Raw genomic sequence first — 17253 nt, forward strand, 5'->3', positions numbered from 1 at the left:
AGTTTTGGATTTAGTTTCAGGTTGGGCTGGGTGGTGCAACGCAGGGAACCCCAAGCTGGGGTCTAAGCTCCCTGAACCTCCCAGAGGGACCTAATTGAGGGGGTCTGGTCGTACCTACACGCTCTGCTTGAGACTGTGTTCCTGTCCTTAAATAAACCTTCTGCTTTACTGGCTGGTTGAGAGTCGCAGTGAATCTCGGGAAGAGGGGTGCAGGGCCCTGAGTCCCCCAATACTCCGTGACAACTGGTGGCAGCGGTGGGATCTACTGCACCCCGTGGACGGCGCTTCCTGCAGTAAGTGACTGGGGAGCAGTAAAACGAAGGGGGATTGACGGGGACCAGGCGTGCTGAAGAGTGAGAGAGAGACGGTTATTACCCCTGGGAGTGTGTGACCAGCGAGAAGGACTTTTGCAGTAACAGGGTCCCCCGGGGGGATCGCAGCGAGTGGTCCCAGGGGCGGAGGAGTCTGCAGCTCGACCCTGGCAGAGAGGTGGTGACCTCGAGAAGGGCTGGCACACTAGGGGTCTCCCTGGGAACTGTGGGGAGCTGTGAGCACACCGGACGGTGAGTGGCCAGCAGGAAGATGTATGCCAAGCGGCTTAAGAGCGACCTGGTGGAGCTGTGCAAGCAGAGGGGGCTGCGCATTGGGAGGCTCACCAAAGAACAGCTCATTGCCCGGCTGGAGGCGGAAGATCGCGCGAATGAACTGATCCCTGTGTCTCAGGGAAGCAGCCTGGCAAATGCAGCGCAGGCACCAGAGTCTGTCCCAGCTGGGAGTGGTCAGCCGGCTGCTGAGGGCTTCCCGAGACCCCTCCTTCCTATGCCTAGGGGAAGGGTGGGGAGGAGCCCAGCAAATACCGAAGGCGCCGTGACCCCCCCGGCCAGCAGGGGACCCTCCCGGCGAAGCTCGCCGGCCAGCAGAGGATCCTCCCGGCGACGTTCGGCATGGAGCAGAATTGGCTGGAATGGGAGAAAGAGCTAAAACTGAGAGAGCTGGAGGATCGTGAACAACAGAGACAGCGTCAGCATGAACGGGAGGAGAAAGAGAGACAGAGACAGCATGAACGGGAGGAGAAAGAGAGACAGCGTCAGCATGAACGGGAGGAGAAAGAGAGACAGAGACAGCATGAACTGGAACTGGCGAGATTGAAGGGCAGCGAACCCCCGGCTGCGGTGAGTGAGGGGGGACCCAGGACTGCACGGAGCTTTGATAAGTGCATCCTGGCCCCACGCAAAGAGGGGGAGGACATGGATGACTTCCTGGAGGCCTTTGAGACGGCCTGCGAGCTGCACCGGGTTGATCCCGCGGACAGACTCCGGGTCCTTACCCCCTTACTGGACCCCAAAGCCGTGGCATTGTACCGCCAACTGGGAGAGGCAGAGAAAGGGGACTACGAACTATTCAAAAAGGCCCTGCTACGGGAGTTTGGGCTGACTCCTGAGATGTACCGGGAAAGGTTCCGGAGTCAGGATAAAACCCCTGAGATCTCATATCTGCAACTAGCCGTCCGCATGGAAAGATACGCCAGCAAGTGGGCTGATGGGGCCCAGACGAAGGAGGACCTGATTAAACTGCTGGTACTGGAGCAACTGTATGAGCGGTGCCCATCCGACCTGAGGCTGTGGTTGGTGGACAGAAAGCCAGAGAACCCGCGACATGCAGGCCGGCTGGCCGATGAGTTTGTAAAGAGCCGGTCAGGGGGTGGCAGGGAGGAGCCCCAAAGGAACAGGCCCGCCGCGATGCAGAGAGAGAGTCACCCTGGGACCTCCCAAAGGGGGAATATGGGGAATCCCCTCCCACGGGGAATGCCCAGCGTCAGGGACAACTGACCGGCTCGAGGGGACCCACGGGACATGAGCTGCTATTACTGCGGCCGAAGAGGCCACGTTCGGGCCCAGTGCCCCAAGCTCAAGGACAGACTGAGCAGACCGAACCCGCACCGGGTTAACTTGGTAGAGGCCCAGACGGACGAGGGGCAGGCTTCTCACGCAAGAGGGGCTGGCAGCTTATCAACTGCTCAAGAGAGAGAAGGGCCCCAGGCCAGCTTCTCTGGGGGGCCAGATGCTCCGGATTCAAAGTTCTCCGTTTACAGGGTTGGCGCGGGGCTGTCCCTGCGGAGCGAGTGCCTTGTTCCCCTGGAGGTGGATGGGAAGAAAGTTTATGGATACTGGGACACGGGCACAGAGGTGACACTGGCCCGGCCCGAGGTGGTGGCCCCAGATCAGGTGGTGCCCAACACCTTCCTGACCCTGACCGGGGTGGGCGGGACCCCATTCAAGGTTCCCGTAGCGAGGGTACACCTGAAGTGGGGGGCCAAGGAGGGCCCCAAGGACGTGGGAGTGCACCACCATTTGCCCACTGAGGTGTTGATGGGGGGGGACCTAGAGGACTGGCCAAGTAGCCCCCAGACCGCCTTAGTCGTGACCCGTAGCCAGAGCCGGCGAGGGGCACTACGCCCTAACCTTGGGAAGGATGTCACACCGGAGGCACCGAACCCTACCTGGGTGGGGAGGGAACACCCAAGGACAAGGCTCGGGGTGGCTGGGGCTTCCGACCCAGCCGACGAGAGGGAGCAGGTCCCCATCCCTTCCCCAGCCGCTGAGTTCCAGGCCGAGTTGCAGAAGGACCCCTCCCTGCGGAAGCTAAGGGGCCTGGCTGACCTCAGTGTGGTACAGACCATGATGAGAGGATGCAAGGAGAGGTTCCTGTGGGAGAAGGGGTTCCTGTACCGAGAGTGGGCTCCCCCAGGGGAAGTGGAGTCGTGGGGGATCAGGAGGCAGCTGGTGGTTCCCCAGAAGTTTCGCCACAAGCTACTGTACCTGGCCCATGACATCCCTCTCGCTGGGCACCAGGGGATCCGGCGCACCAGGCAGAGGCTGCTACAGAACTTTTACTGGCCCGGGGTCTTCACCAACGTCCGGCAGTACTGCCGATCCTGTGACCCCTGCCAGAGGGTGGGGAAGGCCCGGGACAAGGGGAAAGCAGCGTTGAGACCTTTGCCCATCATAGAGGAGCCTTTCCAGAAGGTGGCCATGGACATAGTGGGACCTCTCAGCAAGACGACCCGGTCTGGGAAGAAATACATCCTGGTGGTGGTAGATTTCGCCACACGCTACCCCGAGGCAGTGCCCTTATCGTCCATCGAAGCAGACACTGTGGCAGATGCGCTGCTGACCATTTTCAGCCGAGTGGGGTTCCCCAAGGAAGTCTTGACGGACCAAGGGTCCAACTTCATGTCGGCCTGTGACGAACTGGGCCTGTTCTCACGGTGGTCTGTGAATGCTGACAGGGGAGTGTTCTGGGATAGTCTGCATTGCAGGATGGGATCTGCCCGAGGGCGCCCGAGGGCGCATACCTGAGTGTGTAACATGAGAACCCAGGAAGGGGTTGAAGGGGAGGCGACTCCTTAGCCCGGGAAACTGAACAAAGGCTGTGGGAGGGGTCGCTGAAAGCAGAGTGCTGGAAGCAGGCAGGGAGAGAGGGCTGGGGGGCATAGATGGCTCTGACCTCCCAAGGGGGGCTGGGCTTGGATGCCCGGGGACCCCAAGATGGACCTAACTGAGGGGGTCCCTGTTGTCTGTGCCTGCAAGACCTGTCTTGGACTGTATTCCTGTCATCCAAATAAACCTTCTGCTTTACTGGCTGGCTGAGAGTCATGGTGAATCGCAGGAAGCCGGGGGTGCAGGGCCCTGAGTCCCCCAATACTCCGTGACAACTGGTGGCAGCGGTGGGATCTACTGCACCCCGTGGACGGCGCTTCCTCGGCGCTTCCTGCAGTAAGTGACTGGGGAGCAGTAAAACGAAGGGGGATTGACGGGGACCAGGCGTGCTGAAGAGTGAGAGAGAGACGGTTATTACCCCTGGGAGTGTGTGACCAGCGAGAAGGACTTTTGCAGTAACAGGGTCCCCCGAGGGGATCGCAGCGAGTGGTCCCAGGGGCGGAGGAGTCTGCAGCTCGACCCTGGCAGAGAGGCGGTGACCTCGAGAAGGGCTGGCACACTAGGGGTCCCCCTGGGAACTGTGGGGAGCTGTGAGCACACAGGCCGGTGAGTGGGCAGCAGGAAGATGTATGCCAAGCGGCTTAAGAGCGACCTGGTGGAGCTGTGCAAGCAGAGGCGGCTGCGCATTGGGAGGCTCACCAAAGAACAGCTCATTGCCCAGCTGGAGGCGGAAGATCGCGCGAATGAACTGATCCCTGTGTCTCAGGGAAGCAGCCTGGCAAATGCAGCGCAGGCACCAGTGTCTGTCCCAGCTGGGAGTGGTCAGCCGGCTGCTGAGGGCTTCCCGAGACCCCTCCTTCCTATGCCTAGGGGAAGGGTGGGGAGGAGCCCAGCAAATACCGAGGGCGCCGTGACCCCCCCGGCCAGCAGGGGATCCCCCCGGCGAAGCCCGCCGGCCAGCAGAGGATCCTCCCGGCGACGTTCGGCATCCGGGGAGCGGAATTGGCTGGAATGGGAGAAAGAGCTAAAACTGAGAGAGCTGGAGGATCGTGAACAACAGAGACAGCATGAACGGGAGGAGAAAGAGAGACAGCATCAGCGTGAACGGGAGGAGAAAGAGAGACAGCGTCAGCATGAACGGGAGGAGAAAGAGAGACAGCATCAGCGTGAAGAGAGACAGAGACAGCATGAACGGGAGGAGAATGAGAGACAGCGTCAGCATGACCTGGAACTGGCGAGATTGAAGGGCAGCGAACCCCCGGCTGCGGTGAGTGAGGGGGGACCCAGGACTGCACGGAGCTTTGATAAGTGCATCATGGCCCCATACAAGGAGGGGGAGGACATGGATGACTTCCTGGAGGCCTTTGAGACGGCCTGCGAGCTGCACCGTGTGGACCCCGCGGACAGACTCCGGGTCCTTACCCCCTTACTGGACCCCAAATCCGTGGCATTGTACCGCCAACTGGGAGAGGCAGAGAAAGGGGACTACGAACTATTCAAAAGGGCCCTGCTACGAGAGTTTGGGCTGACTCCTGAGATGTACCGGGAAAGGTTCCGGAGTCAGGATAAAACCCCTGAGATCTCATATCTGCAACTAGCCGCCCGCATGGAGAGATACGCCAGCAAGTGGGCTGGTGGGGCCCAGACGAAGGAGGACCTGATTAAACTGCTGGTACTGGAGCAACTGTATGACCGGTGCCCATCCGACCTGAGGCTGTGGTTGGTGGACAGAAAGCCAGAGAACCCGCGACACGCCGGGCAGCTGGCTGATGAGTTTGTAAAGAGCCGGTCAGGAGATAAAAGGGAGGAGTCCCAAAGGAACAGTCCCACCACAACGCAGAGAGAGAGTCACCATGGGACCTCCCCATGGGAAAATACAGAAAAAACCCATCAGAGGGGAGCATCCGGCATCAGGACCATCCGACCTACTCAAGGGGACCCATGGGACATGGGCTGCTACCACTGTGGCCAAAAGGGCCACATACGGGCCCAGTGCCCTAGGCTCAGGGACAGACTGAGCAGACCGAACCCACAGAGGGTTAACTGGGTAGAGACCCAGCCCGGCGAAAGGCAGCATTCCCAGGGAAGAGGGGCTGGCAGAGTACCACCTGCTAAGGAGGGAGGAGAGCTCCAGGCCAGCTCCTCTAGGGGGCTGGATGCTCCAGACTCAGGGTTTTTGGTTTATATGGTAGGCGCGGGGCTGTCCCTCCGGAGAGAGTACCTTGTTCCCCTGGAGGTGGATGGGAGGAAGGTCAGTGGATACTGGGATACGGGCGCAGAGGTGACGCTGGCCCGGCCCGAGGTGGTGGCCCCAGATCAGGTGGTGCCCAACACCTACCTGACCCTGACGGGGGTGGGCGGAACACCAGTCAAAGTACCCGTGGCAAGGGTACACCTGAAGTGGGGGGCCAAGGAGGGCCCCAAGGATGTGGGGGTACACCCGTATTTGCCCACTGAGGTATTGATGGGGGGGGACCTGGAGAACTGGCCAAGCAACCCCCAAAAGGCACTGGTTGTGACCCGCAGTCAGAGCCGGCGAGGGGCACTGCGCCCTGGCCTTGGGGGGGGTGCCTTGCCTGAGGCGCAGGACCCTAACCTGGTGGGGAGGGAACGCCCAGGGACACGGCTCAGGGAGGCTGCAGCTTCAGGCCCAGCGGGCGAGGAAGAGCAGGTGGCCATCCCTGTCCCAGCTGCTGAGTTCCAGGCCGAGTTACAGAGAGACCCCTCCTTGCGGAAGATAAGGGACCTAGCCGACCTCAAGGCGGTACAGACCATGGGACGAGGTGGCCGGAAAAGGTTCCTGTGGGAGAAGGGGTTCCTGTACCGAGAATGGGCTCCCCCAGGGGAAATGGAGTCAGGGGGGATCAGGAGGCAGCTGGTGGTACCCCAGAAGTATCGCCGCCAGCTGCTGTGCCGGGCCCATGATATTCCCCTCTCAGGGCACCAGGGAACCTGGCGTACCCAGCAGAGGCTGCTACGGAGCTTTTACTGGCCTGGGGTCTTTGTTACTGTCCGACAGTACTGCGGATCCTGTGACCCCTGTCAGAGGGGGAGGAAGGCTTGGGACAAGGGGAAAACAGCTTTAGGACCCTTGCCCAGCATAAAGGATCCTTTCCAGAGGGTGGCCAAGGTTAAAAGGGCGGCTCTAAACCAAGAGAGCCCAAAGCACAGACCTCCAGACTGGAGCGCTGGGAGAAGACCACAGCCCAGTTGGAACCCCAGAGGTATGGGGGTGGGAAAAGGGCACAGGCCGCATAAACCTTCCCACATGCGAACTGCGAGTGCCATCAAGCACCCCGACCTAAGGGGGGGCGTGAAACTGAAGGGGCCTGGTGTAATTCCCACCAAGGAACTGGAGGGATGCGGGGGCATCCATGGGAACGGGGGTAGGTTCGAACTTCCCCGGGTCACTGGCTAAAGTGACCCTGCTCAGTTCGGTCTCGAAGGGGGGAGAGATGTGACGAACTGGGCCTGTTCTCACGGTGGTCTGTGAATGCTGACAGGGGAGTGTTCTGGGATAGTCTGCATTGCAGGATGGGATCTGCCCGAGGGCGCCCGAGGGCGCATACCTGAGTGTGTAACATGAGAACCCAGGAAGGGGTTGAAGGGGAGGCGACTCCTTAGCCCGGGAAACTGAACAAAGGCTGTGGGAGGGGTCGCTGAAAGCAGAGTGCTGGAAGCAGGCAGGGAGAGAGGGCTGGGGGGCATAGATGGCTCTGACCTCCCAAGGGGGGCTGGGCTTGGATGCCCGGGGACCCCAAGATGGACCTAACTGAGGGGGTCCCTGTTGTCTGTGCCTGCAAGACCTGTCTTGGACTGTATTCCTGTCATCCAAATAAACCTTCTGCTTTACTGGCTGGCTGAGAGTCATGGTGAATCGCAGGAAGCCGGGGGTGCAGGGCCCTGAGTCCCCCAATACTCCGTGACACGGCCCTACTCCGGTGCTTGTGGGAGAGATGTGGGGTCCGGCACAACTGGGCCTCAGCATATCACCCCCAATCCAACGGGCTGGTGGAGAGGTTCAATGGGACGCTAAAAATGATGCTGAAAACATTTATGAATCAGCACCCGCAGGACTGGGACAAGTACTTACCTCACCTGCTGTTTGCGTACAGGGAGGTACCCCAGGAGCCTACCGGGTTTTCGCCTTTCGAACTGCTATATGGAAGGCGGGTAAGGGGGCCCCTGGACCTGATGAGAGACGAATGGGAGGGGAAGGCCACTCCTGATGGAGAGTCGGTGGTGGAGTATGTCCTGACCTTCCGGGAACGACTTGCCGAGCTCATGGACCTGGCCAGGGAGAGTCTGGCCAGAGCCCAGAGGAAGCAGAAGGTCTGGTATGACCGCACAGCACGGGCCTGCGCCTTCGCCACTGGGGATCAGGTGATGGTGCTCATCCCCGTGAGGAAAAACAAACTCCAGGCCGCCTGGGAAGGGCCCTTCAAGGTTGTCAAGCAACTAAACGAGGTAAACTATGTGGTGGAGCTGTCGAACCGGGCACACCACCACCGGGTGTACCATGTGAATATGATGAAGCCATATTATGACAGGGGGAATGTGGTGTTGGCCGTGTGTGGACATTGGGAGGGGCAGGGAGATGACCCTTTAGTAGATCTATTCCCTGGGACAAGAGCTGGCTTCCCCCTGGAAGCAATTCCCCTCTCTGATCGGCTAACTCCTGCCCAGCGAGCTGAGATCGGAAGGGTGCTGCATCTGTACCAACAGCTGTTTTCCAACCAGCCTGGACGCACTAATCTGACTGTCCACCGGGTGCAGACAGGATCGCACCCGCCTATAAAATGCTCCCCCTTCCGAGCCACAGGGAAAACTGCTCAGGACCTGGAAAGAGAGGTCAATGACATGCTGGCTTTGGGGGTGATCCAGCCGTCTTCCAGCCCTTGGGCCTCGCCGGTGGTGCTGGTCCCCAAAAAGGACGGGTCAATCCGGTTCTGTGTGGACTATCGGAAGCTCAATGCCATCACTGTAGCCGATGCCTACCCCATGCCCAGGCCGGACGAGCTCCTAGACAAGCTGGGAGGTGCTCGGTACCTTACCACCATGGATCTTACAAAGGGCTATTGGCAAGTGCCGCTGGATGCAGATGCCAGGCTGAAATCGGCCTTTGTCACCCCTCTGGGGCTCTATGAGTTCCTGACCCTGCCCTTCGGCCTCAAGGGAGCGCCGGCCACCTTCCAGCGCCTGGTGGATCAGCTACTGAGGGGGATGGAGAGTTTTGCCGTGGCGTATATCGATGACATCTGTGTCTTTAGCCAGACCTGGGAGGACCACATGTCCCAGGTTAGACAAGTGCTGGACCGACTCCAGAAGGCTGGGCTGACCGTAAAACCGGAGAAGTGCAAGGTGGGGATGGCTGAGGTATCCTACCTAGGCCACCGGGTGGGAAGCGGCTGCCTAAAGCCGGAACCAGCCAAAGTGGAGGTGATCAGAGACTGGCCCGCTCCTCAAACCAAAAAGCAGGTCCAAGCCTTTATTGGGATGGCAGGGTACTATCGGAGGTTCGTGCCCCACTTTAGCGCCATAGCCGCCCCCATCACTGAGCTGTGCAAGAAGGGGAAGCCAGACAAGGTGGTCTGGACCGAGGAGTGCCAGGAGGCTCTCCGGGCGCTGAAGGAGGCTCTGGTCAGTGGCCCAGTTCTGGCAAACCCAGACTTTGACAAGCCCTTTATGGTGTTCACCGACGCCTCAGACACAGGACTGGGGGCGGTGTTAATGCAGGAGGATGAAAAGGGGGAGAGACACCCCATCGTGTACCTGAGCAAGAAGTTGCTACCCCGGGAGCAGAACTATGCGGCCATTGAGAAGGAATGCCTGGCCATGGTGTGGGCCCTCAAGAAACTAGAGCCATATCTCTTTGGGCGTCACTTCACCGTGCACACCGACCACTCTCCCCTGACCTGGCTGCACCAGATGAAAGGAGCCAACGCCAAGCTCCTGAGATGGAGCCTGCTCCTGCAGGATTATGACATGGACGTGGTCCATGTGAAGGGACGTGACAACCTGATAGCGGACGCGTTGTCCCGGAGAGGGAGCCCTGAACTTCCCCAGGTCACTGGTCAGAGTGACCCCGCTCAGTTCAGTCTCGAACGGGGGAGAGATGTGACGGAGCAGGGAGCAGGGCAGATTTGACCTGGGAATGTTGCAGGGGGATTGCAGTGGGGATGGGGGACTTCCCTTGAAGGAAGCTACCTGAGCTGTAACCTGAGCCAGGAACGGGGGAGGGGGGGGGGGAGGAGAATTAACACCTTCTGCCCGGGAGACTGAACAAAGGAGAGGAGCAGCGGGAGGGGCTGGGAGTTTAGTTTCGGTTGGGGCTGGGTGGTGCAACGCAGGGAACCCCAAGCTGGGGTCTAAGCTCCCTGAACCTCCCAGAGGGACCTAATTGAGGGGGTCTGGTCGTACCTACACGCTCTGCTTGAGACTGTGTTCCTGTCCTTGAATAAACCTTCTGCTTTACTGGCTGGTTGAGAGTCGCAGTGAATCTCAGGAAGAGGGGTGCATGGCCCTGACTCTCCCACACTCCGCAACAGTGAGAGCCCCCACATGTCTGTGTGCTGCTCTTCTCCATGCCCGCTCAGGGAACCCCTTGGCTCTCCACACCCCCCATGCCACACCCCATGGAGTCTCACAAAGTTTGGGGGAGACAAGGCCCTGCACCCCTGGCTTCCTGCGATTCACCGCGACTCTCAGCCAGCCAGTAAAACAGGTGGTTTATTTAGACGACAGGAACACAGTCCAAGACACGTCTTGCAGGTACAGACAACAGGACCCCTCAGCCGGGTCCAGCTTGGGGGGTCAGGGGAGGCCAGGAGGTCTGTCTGGGCTCCCCTCCGTTTCCCCAGCCAGCTCCAAACTGACTCTCCAGCCCCTCCTCTCCCTTTGTCTCTTCCCTGGCCAGGAGGCCACCTGATCCCTTTGTACTCCAACACTTTCAGTTGGCACCTTTGCAGAGGAGGGGCCCAGGCCATCAGTTGCCAGGAGACAGAGTGTCGGCCATTCTCTGTGCAGACACCATCACACTGGCCCCCTAGGGCCCTGCAACAATCACCCTCCCCAGACACTTGAGAAATGCATAGGGGAAACTGAGGCACCCACACAGCACTCAGAGAAAACGTTAAGAACATTCCCACTTGGTGTCACAGAGTATCCCCCCAGCCCACCTGGAGAGTCAGCCCTCGCTCCTCCAGAGCTTCTCCCCCATGCCAGGACCCTGCCCACCCTGTGCCTGCCCCCTTCCCACCCTGTGCCCAACCAATGCCAGCCCCCTGCCCACCCTGTGCCAGCCCTGCTCTCTGATCCCTCAGCCTCTCTCCCGCAGAGTCCTACTCGGTGGCAGGCAGTGATGGCAGCATCTCGGCCTCGGTGGCCTCCATCCAGCCCCAGCCCTCGTCCGGCTCCGCGCCCAGCTCGCCCGGCTCCCGGCGCTCCGTCAGCACCCTCAAGAAGTGGCTGACCACCCCGGTGCGCAAGCTGAGCACCGGCAGCCTGGCCAAGGGCGAGCGGAAGCCGGAGGGTCGGCCCCGGCGCGGGGGCGAGGGCAGGCGGCACGGCCGGCAGGAGGAGAGGAAAAGCATCGACCTGGGGTTGCTGGGCAAGGCCGACGAGCCCCTCGCTGCCCTCCGGGAGCCCAAGGGCACGGTGAGAACATTGCGGGTGGGGCCGGGCACTGCCATGGGGGGCTGGGTTCCCAGGCGCCGGGCACTGCCATGGGGGGCTGGGCACTGCCATGGGGGGCTGGGCACTGCCATGGGGGGCTGGGTTCCCTGGAGCTTGGCACTGCCATGGGGGGCTGGTTTCCCGGGAGCCAGGCACTGCCATGCGGGGCTGGGTTCCTGAGAGCCGGGCACTGCCATGTGGGGCTGGGTTCCTGAGGGCCGGGCACTGCCATGGGGCGCTGGGTTCCCTGGGGCTTGGCACTACCATGGGGGACTGGATTCCCAGGGCTGGGCAATGCCATGGGGGGCTGGATTCCCGGAGCTGGGCACTGCCATGGGGGGCTGGGTTCTCGGGGGCTGGGCACTGCCATGGGGGGGCTGGGTTCTCGGGGGCTGGGCACTGCCATGGGGGGACTGGGTTCCCGGGGGCCGGGCACTGCCATGGGGGGCTGGGTTCCCGGGGGCCGGGCACTGCCATGGTGGGCTGGGTTCCCGGAGGCTGGTCACTGACATGGGGGGCTGGGTTCCCGGAGGCTGGTCACTGACATGGTGGGCTGGGTTCCCGCGGGCTGGGCACTGCCATGGGGGGCTGGGTTCCCGCGGGCTAGGCACTGCCATTGAGGGCTGGGTTCCTGGGGGCTGGGCACTGCCATGGTGGGCTGGGTTCCCGGAGGCTGGTCACTGACATGGGGGGCTGGGTTCCCGGAGGCTGGTCACTGCCATGGGGGGGCTGGGTTCCCGGGGGCTGGGCACTGCCATGGTGGGCTGGGTTCCCGGGGGCTGGTCACTGCCATGGGGGGGCTGGGTTCCTGGGGGCTGGGCACTGCCATGGTGGGCTGGGTTCCCGGAGGCTGGTCACTGACATGGTGGGCTGGGTTCCCGCGGGCTGGGCATTGCCATGGGGGGCTGGGTTCCCGCGGGCTAGGCACTGCCATTGAGGGCTGGGTTCCTGGGGGCTGGGCACTGCCATGGGAGTGCTCTGGGTTAGCTGTTCCAGGGGTGGCACAGGGAGCTGGTGATGTGTCAGGACACACCCAGCGCCCGCAATCTGCCCCCTGATTTGGGCTGCCCCTGCCCTGGTGGGCCTTGAGGTTCTGGCTGGGAAAACAGCCTCATGAATTCAGTTTCCCCTGGAAAACAGGGGATCCGCCATGGGGGGCACCTGACGCCCTGAGGGAGAGTGAGGGCTGTGGGGGTTGGAGATCGGGGCAGGGGGTATAGACACCCCATCCTGCTCCAGAGCAAAGTGAGCCTCTGGAGCGTGCCCCCCCCCCCCCCCCGCAGAGCTGCAGCCCTAGCCCCCGTCTGACACCCCCCCACGGTGTGTTGCAGGAATCGGGCCCCTCGGGGGGCGAGCGGCTGCCGGGCCTGGCTCTGCTGTGCAGTCTGCTGGAGGGGGGCTCCGCAGAGGCAAACACACAGGTGAGGGGGGGCATTGGGGTGGGCGCCGCGGGAGACACCCCCCCTTTTCCCCCTGGGCCCAGGTCATCCTCACTGCCCCTGGCTCTGCCCGGGTGCTGTGTTGGGGCTAGATGCCCCCTCCCAGCCCCAGATCCTGCCCCACCGGTACCAAGGGTGGCTGGGAGTTGGGGCACAGAGAAGCAGCGCCCAGGCCAGCCCCTGGGGGGGTTCGCTGTGGGGATTGACTCTGGTGGGGGGTCCTTGGGGAATTTGACTCCCAGGAGTCCCGGTCCCTGGGGCATTTAACCCTTCCAGGGCCTGACCCCGCCACTGGCTGGGACCCGGCAGGACTTCCCCACTACTGCACATGCTGGAGGGACCCACTCCAGCTAGCGGGGTCTGCCCGGGGCTGGGGGGGCAGGAGCAGGGACTGGGAGCTCTGGGATGCTCCTGGGGGCGCGATGCCCGAGGCAGGTCTGCTGCCCCCCCCCCTCCCCCGCCCCCCGTGACTGTGCCCCGGCTCCCAAGCTATGGGATCTCGGTTCCCGGGGCATGCCATGCACGGCCTGCAGTTACCATGGAAACTGCATCTCTGGCCATTTGGGGTCCCTGAAATCCCAACCCACATCTCCCCAAAGCAGAGGAGTCCCCTCGGCAACCCCCCCCCGTGCACACGCAGACATGCCCCATGCACACCCAGACACTCTCCCCACACCCTGTGCACACGCAGACATGCCCCATGCACACCCAGACACTCCCCCCACACCTTGTGCACACCCAGACACTCCCCCCACACCCTGTGCACACCCTGTGCACACGCAGACATGCCCCATGCACACCCAGACACCCCCCCACACCCTGTGCACACCCTATGCACACGCTGACACGCCCCATGCACACCCAGACACTCCCCCCACACCTTGTGCACACCCAGACACTCCCCCCACACCCTGTGCACACCCTGTGCACACGCAGACATGCCCCATGCACACCCAGACACCCCCCCACACCCTGTGCACACCCTATGCACACGCTGACACGCCCCATGCACACCCAGACACTCCCCTCACACCCTGTGCACACCCCATGCACATCCTGTGCACACGCAGTCACGCCTCATGCACACCCTGTGCACACGCAGACACACACACCCCGTGCACATGCAGACACGCCCCATGCACACCCTGTGCACACTCAGATACTCCCCCCCAAACCCTGTGCACACGCAGACACACCCCATGCACACCCCTTTGCACAAACGCATGTGTCACGGAGTCCCCGGGCGATGCTCTAGAACTGCTCCCCACAAAGCCAGTCAGGACTTTGGGGAGCCTCCTCTCCCTCGGAGCAGACTGTCTTCAGGGCAAGAAGCTCACACGGCTTCACCTCCTGGGTCTCTCCTGGGAGCATTCAGCATATGCCCCTCCGTGCGCTTCCCACAGCGAGTCCGCCCAGGCTGGGTCCTGGGGAAGCCAAAGGGTCCTGCACCCCCCACTTCACAGTCAGACGTGACTCTCGGCCAGCCAGTAAAACAGAGATTTATTAGATGACAGGAACATGGTCTAAAACGGAGCTTGTAGGTTCAGTGAACGGGACCTCTCTGCCGGGTCCATTCCGGGGCCCAGCGAGGCAGACCCCCGTCTGCCCTCCCTTCCAGTCCCCAGCTAGCTCCAAACTCCCACCCCCGCCCAGCCCCTCCTTCTCTGGGCTTTGTCTCTTTCCCTGGCCAGGAGGTCACCTGACCCCTTTGTCTCCAACACCTTCAGTTGGCACCTTTGCAGAGGAGGGGCCCAGGCCATCAGTTGCCAGGAGACAGAGTGTCGGGCATTTATGTGCCCTGGCCCTTTGCTCTGCAGCAACCACACACCCTTATCCTACCACCTAGATACTTAAGAACTGCATAGGGGAAACTGAGGAAAACATTAAGAACAGTCCCACTTCGTCACATCATGCACAGACAGGCCCCGCACACACGCCATTGCACACACAGATGTGCCCCCACGTGCACACAGGTGCTCCAAGCAGACACACTCCTGTGCACTCGCTTTCACATGGGAGGTGCCCCCCGCCCCGTCCTGGCTCTCGGGGGAAGTGACTGGGGGGTTCAGCAACTGGGGTGCTGGGGGGAGGTGGTTGGAATTTTCCATGCCCCTCCCCCGAGGGCCCCTTCCAGGGGCAGGCGCCAACTCGTTTGTTGATGGGGGAGCTCTGCCCGACACACGGACCTGAGGTGCTGGGCCCCTGCCCCTGCTCCCCACGGGCCTCCACGCACCCCACCTGGCAGGGTCTCCCAGGACTCTTTCCCCAGCTGCCTTGAGGCCCGTTGCCACTGCCCGGGTGGGAGTGGGCAGGGCTGCTCCATGCCCCGTAACTGTGTCTCCCCTCCCCCTGGCAGGGCCCCAGCCCCCTTCAAATCCCCAGTGACCCCCAAGGCCTGGCCCCCCCTGAAGAGCTTCCCGGGCAACCCCCGGAAGAGATAACGAGTGAGGAGGAGAGAAAGAGTGCCTTAGAAAGGAGTATGTAAGTGGAGCCGCTGCGCCCGCGGGACAGGGCTGGGGGTGCCAGGGGGGAGGTGCCAGGGGGAGGTGCCAGGGAGCATGGATCGGGTTCCTGGATGAGAGTGCAAGGGGGCATGGATGGGGGTTCCTGGGGGGAGGTGCCAGGGGTAGGGACGGGGGTTCCTGGGTGGGGGGTGCCAGCGGGCAGGGGCAGGGCTGTGGGTGCCAGGGGCAGGGCTGGGGAGTCCTGGGGTGCTTGGAGCAGAGGCTGCGTCCCCAGCACTGCAGGGCTTTGCTAGGGACGGCTCCTGGGGCTGGGGGCGACCTGGACCCTAGGTCCCTCCCCGGCATCGCTCTGGGCTTGAGCTGGGAGGGGGCCGAGGGCAGGATGGGGAGGATGGATGGGGGGGGTCTCACAAGGGGCTGTGTCCCCTCCCCGCTTTCAGATGTGGCCATTCCCTCCCGTGGGCAGGTTCGTCCTCACGGAGCTCGTGGAGACGGAGAAGATGTACGTGGAGGACCTGGGCCAGATAGTGGAGGTGTGAACCCCCCCAGAGCCCCCCTTCCCGGACAGCCCCCAGCCCCCAGGCTCCCCTCACCCAACAGCCCCTGCTCCCCTGGCTCCCCTCCCCAGACAGCCACCAGCCTAGGGACCCCTTCCCGGGCAGCACCCCCACCCCAGGGCCCCCTCCCCAAACAGCCAAAAGCCATAGGGCCCTCCTCCCTGGGCAGCCCCCCACAGCAAGCAGCAGGCCCAGTCCTAGAGCCCCCCAGGTAGCCCCCCCAGACCCCTCCCTCAGCCCCAAGCTCTGCCCTGGGAACACGGCCCCTCCCTGGGATGAGTGAATGCTTCTCCCTTGGCCCAGTACCTCCCACCGGGGGCCTGCCCCCCCACCCCAGGAACCCCGCTCCCCTTGCCCCAGTCTGGGCAGCAGCAGAGCCCCACCCCATGTGCCCCCCGGCGGCAGCTCCCTGCTAACCCACCCCTCCTGCCCCCAGGGCTACATGGCAACCATGCGTGCCCGGGGCGTGCCCGAGGACATGGAGGGCAAGGACAAGATCATCTTCGGGAACATCCACCAGATCTACGACTGGCACAAGGAGTGAGTCGGGGGATGGGACGCCCCCCCTGCCTCCCTCCCCCAACGCTTTGTCCCAGGGGCTGGGTCTCCCTGTGCTGCCAGGGCCAGGCCGGCTGCCTCCCCCCACCCACGTATAGGTCAGGGGGGCACACAGATATACCCCTAAGAGATCTCTGCAGCGCCCCCCTCTTCCGCCCGCTGCAGGGGGGTGCCCGGGCTCTGGCAGGATCAGGGAGACCAGGATCAGAGCCGTCTGGTGCCCTGCTCTGCCCTCTCCCAGATGTGGACCCTTGTGGTGCGCCCATGCCAGGCCGCGCACTGGGCCCCTGGCACACCCAGCTGCCTGGGGGGTTGGGGGGGGTGTGGGTCGGTGGGGGTCTGCCCCATGGTTCTCAGCCCTCTCTGCCCCCCCTCCCCCCAGTTACTTCCTTAAAGAGCTGGAGAAATGTCTGCACAACCCGGACCTGCTGGCGCAGCTCTTTATAAAACACGTGAGTCCTGGGCGTCGCTGCATGTGCCCTGCCTCGCCAGCCTGCCCCTGGCCCCACCCCCACCGCGTCCCCAGCCCTGCCTCGCCAGCCTGCCCCTGCCCCCACCCTGCCCTGCCTCCCCAGCCAGCCCCTAGCACCGCCCCCACCCTGCCCCCACCCCTGCCTCGCCAGCCTGCCCCTGGCACTGCTCTGCCCCCACCCTGCCCTGCCTTGCCAGCCAGCCCCTGGCACCGCCCCCGCCCTGCCCCCAGGCCCTGCCTCACCACCCACCCCTGCCTCTCCAGCCTGCCCCTGGCACTGCTCTGCCCCACCCTGCCCCCAGGCCCCACCCCACCCCCAGCCCTGCCTCGCCAGCCTGCCCCTGGCACCACCCCCACCCTGCCCCCAGGCCCCACCCCAACCCCGTCCCCAGCCCTGCCTCGCCAGCCTGCCCCTGGCACCGCCCCCACCCTGCCCCCAGGCCCTGCCTCACCACCCACCCCTGCCTCTCCAGCCTGCCCCTGGCACTGCTCTGCCCCACCCTGCCCCCAGGCCCCATCCCACCCCCAGCCCTGCCTCGCCAGCCTGCCCCTGGCACCGCCCCCACCCTGCCCCCAGGCCCCACCCCAACCCCGTCCCCAGCCCTGCCTTGCCAGCCTGCCCCTGGCACCGCCCCCACCCTGCCCCCA

General features: G+C 63.2%; 1 protein-coding gene across 4 annotated transcripts in view; it reads left to right on the forward strand.

The window, feature by feature from the left end:
- ARHGEF25 (Rho guanine nucleotide exchange factor 25) overlaps positions 1-17253 on the forward strand; it is a 43337-nt gene that overhangs the window by 17267 nt on the left and 8817 nt on the right. For all 4 annotated transcript variants that reach the window (XM_054013072.1, XM_054013074.1, XM_054013073.1 and 1 more), the window contains 6 exons: positions 10777-11096; positions 12446-12535; positions 14910-15034; positions 15485-15551; positions 16012-16115; positions 16516-16585. In XM_054013072.1, coding sequence (XP_053869047.1) covers positions 10777-11096; positions 12446-12535; positions 14910-15034; positions 15485-15551; positions 16012-16115; positions 16516-16585 — 776 coding nt within the window. The remainder of the gene's footprint in view (positions 1-10776; positions 11097-12445; positions 12536-14909; positions 15035-15484; positions 15552-16011; positions 16116-16515; positions 16586-17253) is intronic.

This window comes from Malaclemys terrapin, chromosome 23 (genome assembly GCF_027887155.1).
Source record: "Malaclemys terrapin pileata isolate rMalTer1 chromosome 23, rMalTer1.hap1, whole genome shotgun sequence".
Lineage (NCBI taxonomy): Eukaryota > Metazoa > Chordata > Testudines > Emydidae > Malaclemys > Malaclemys terrapin.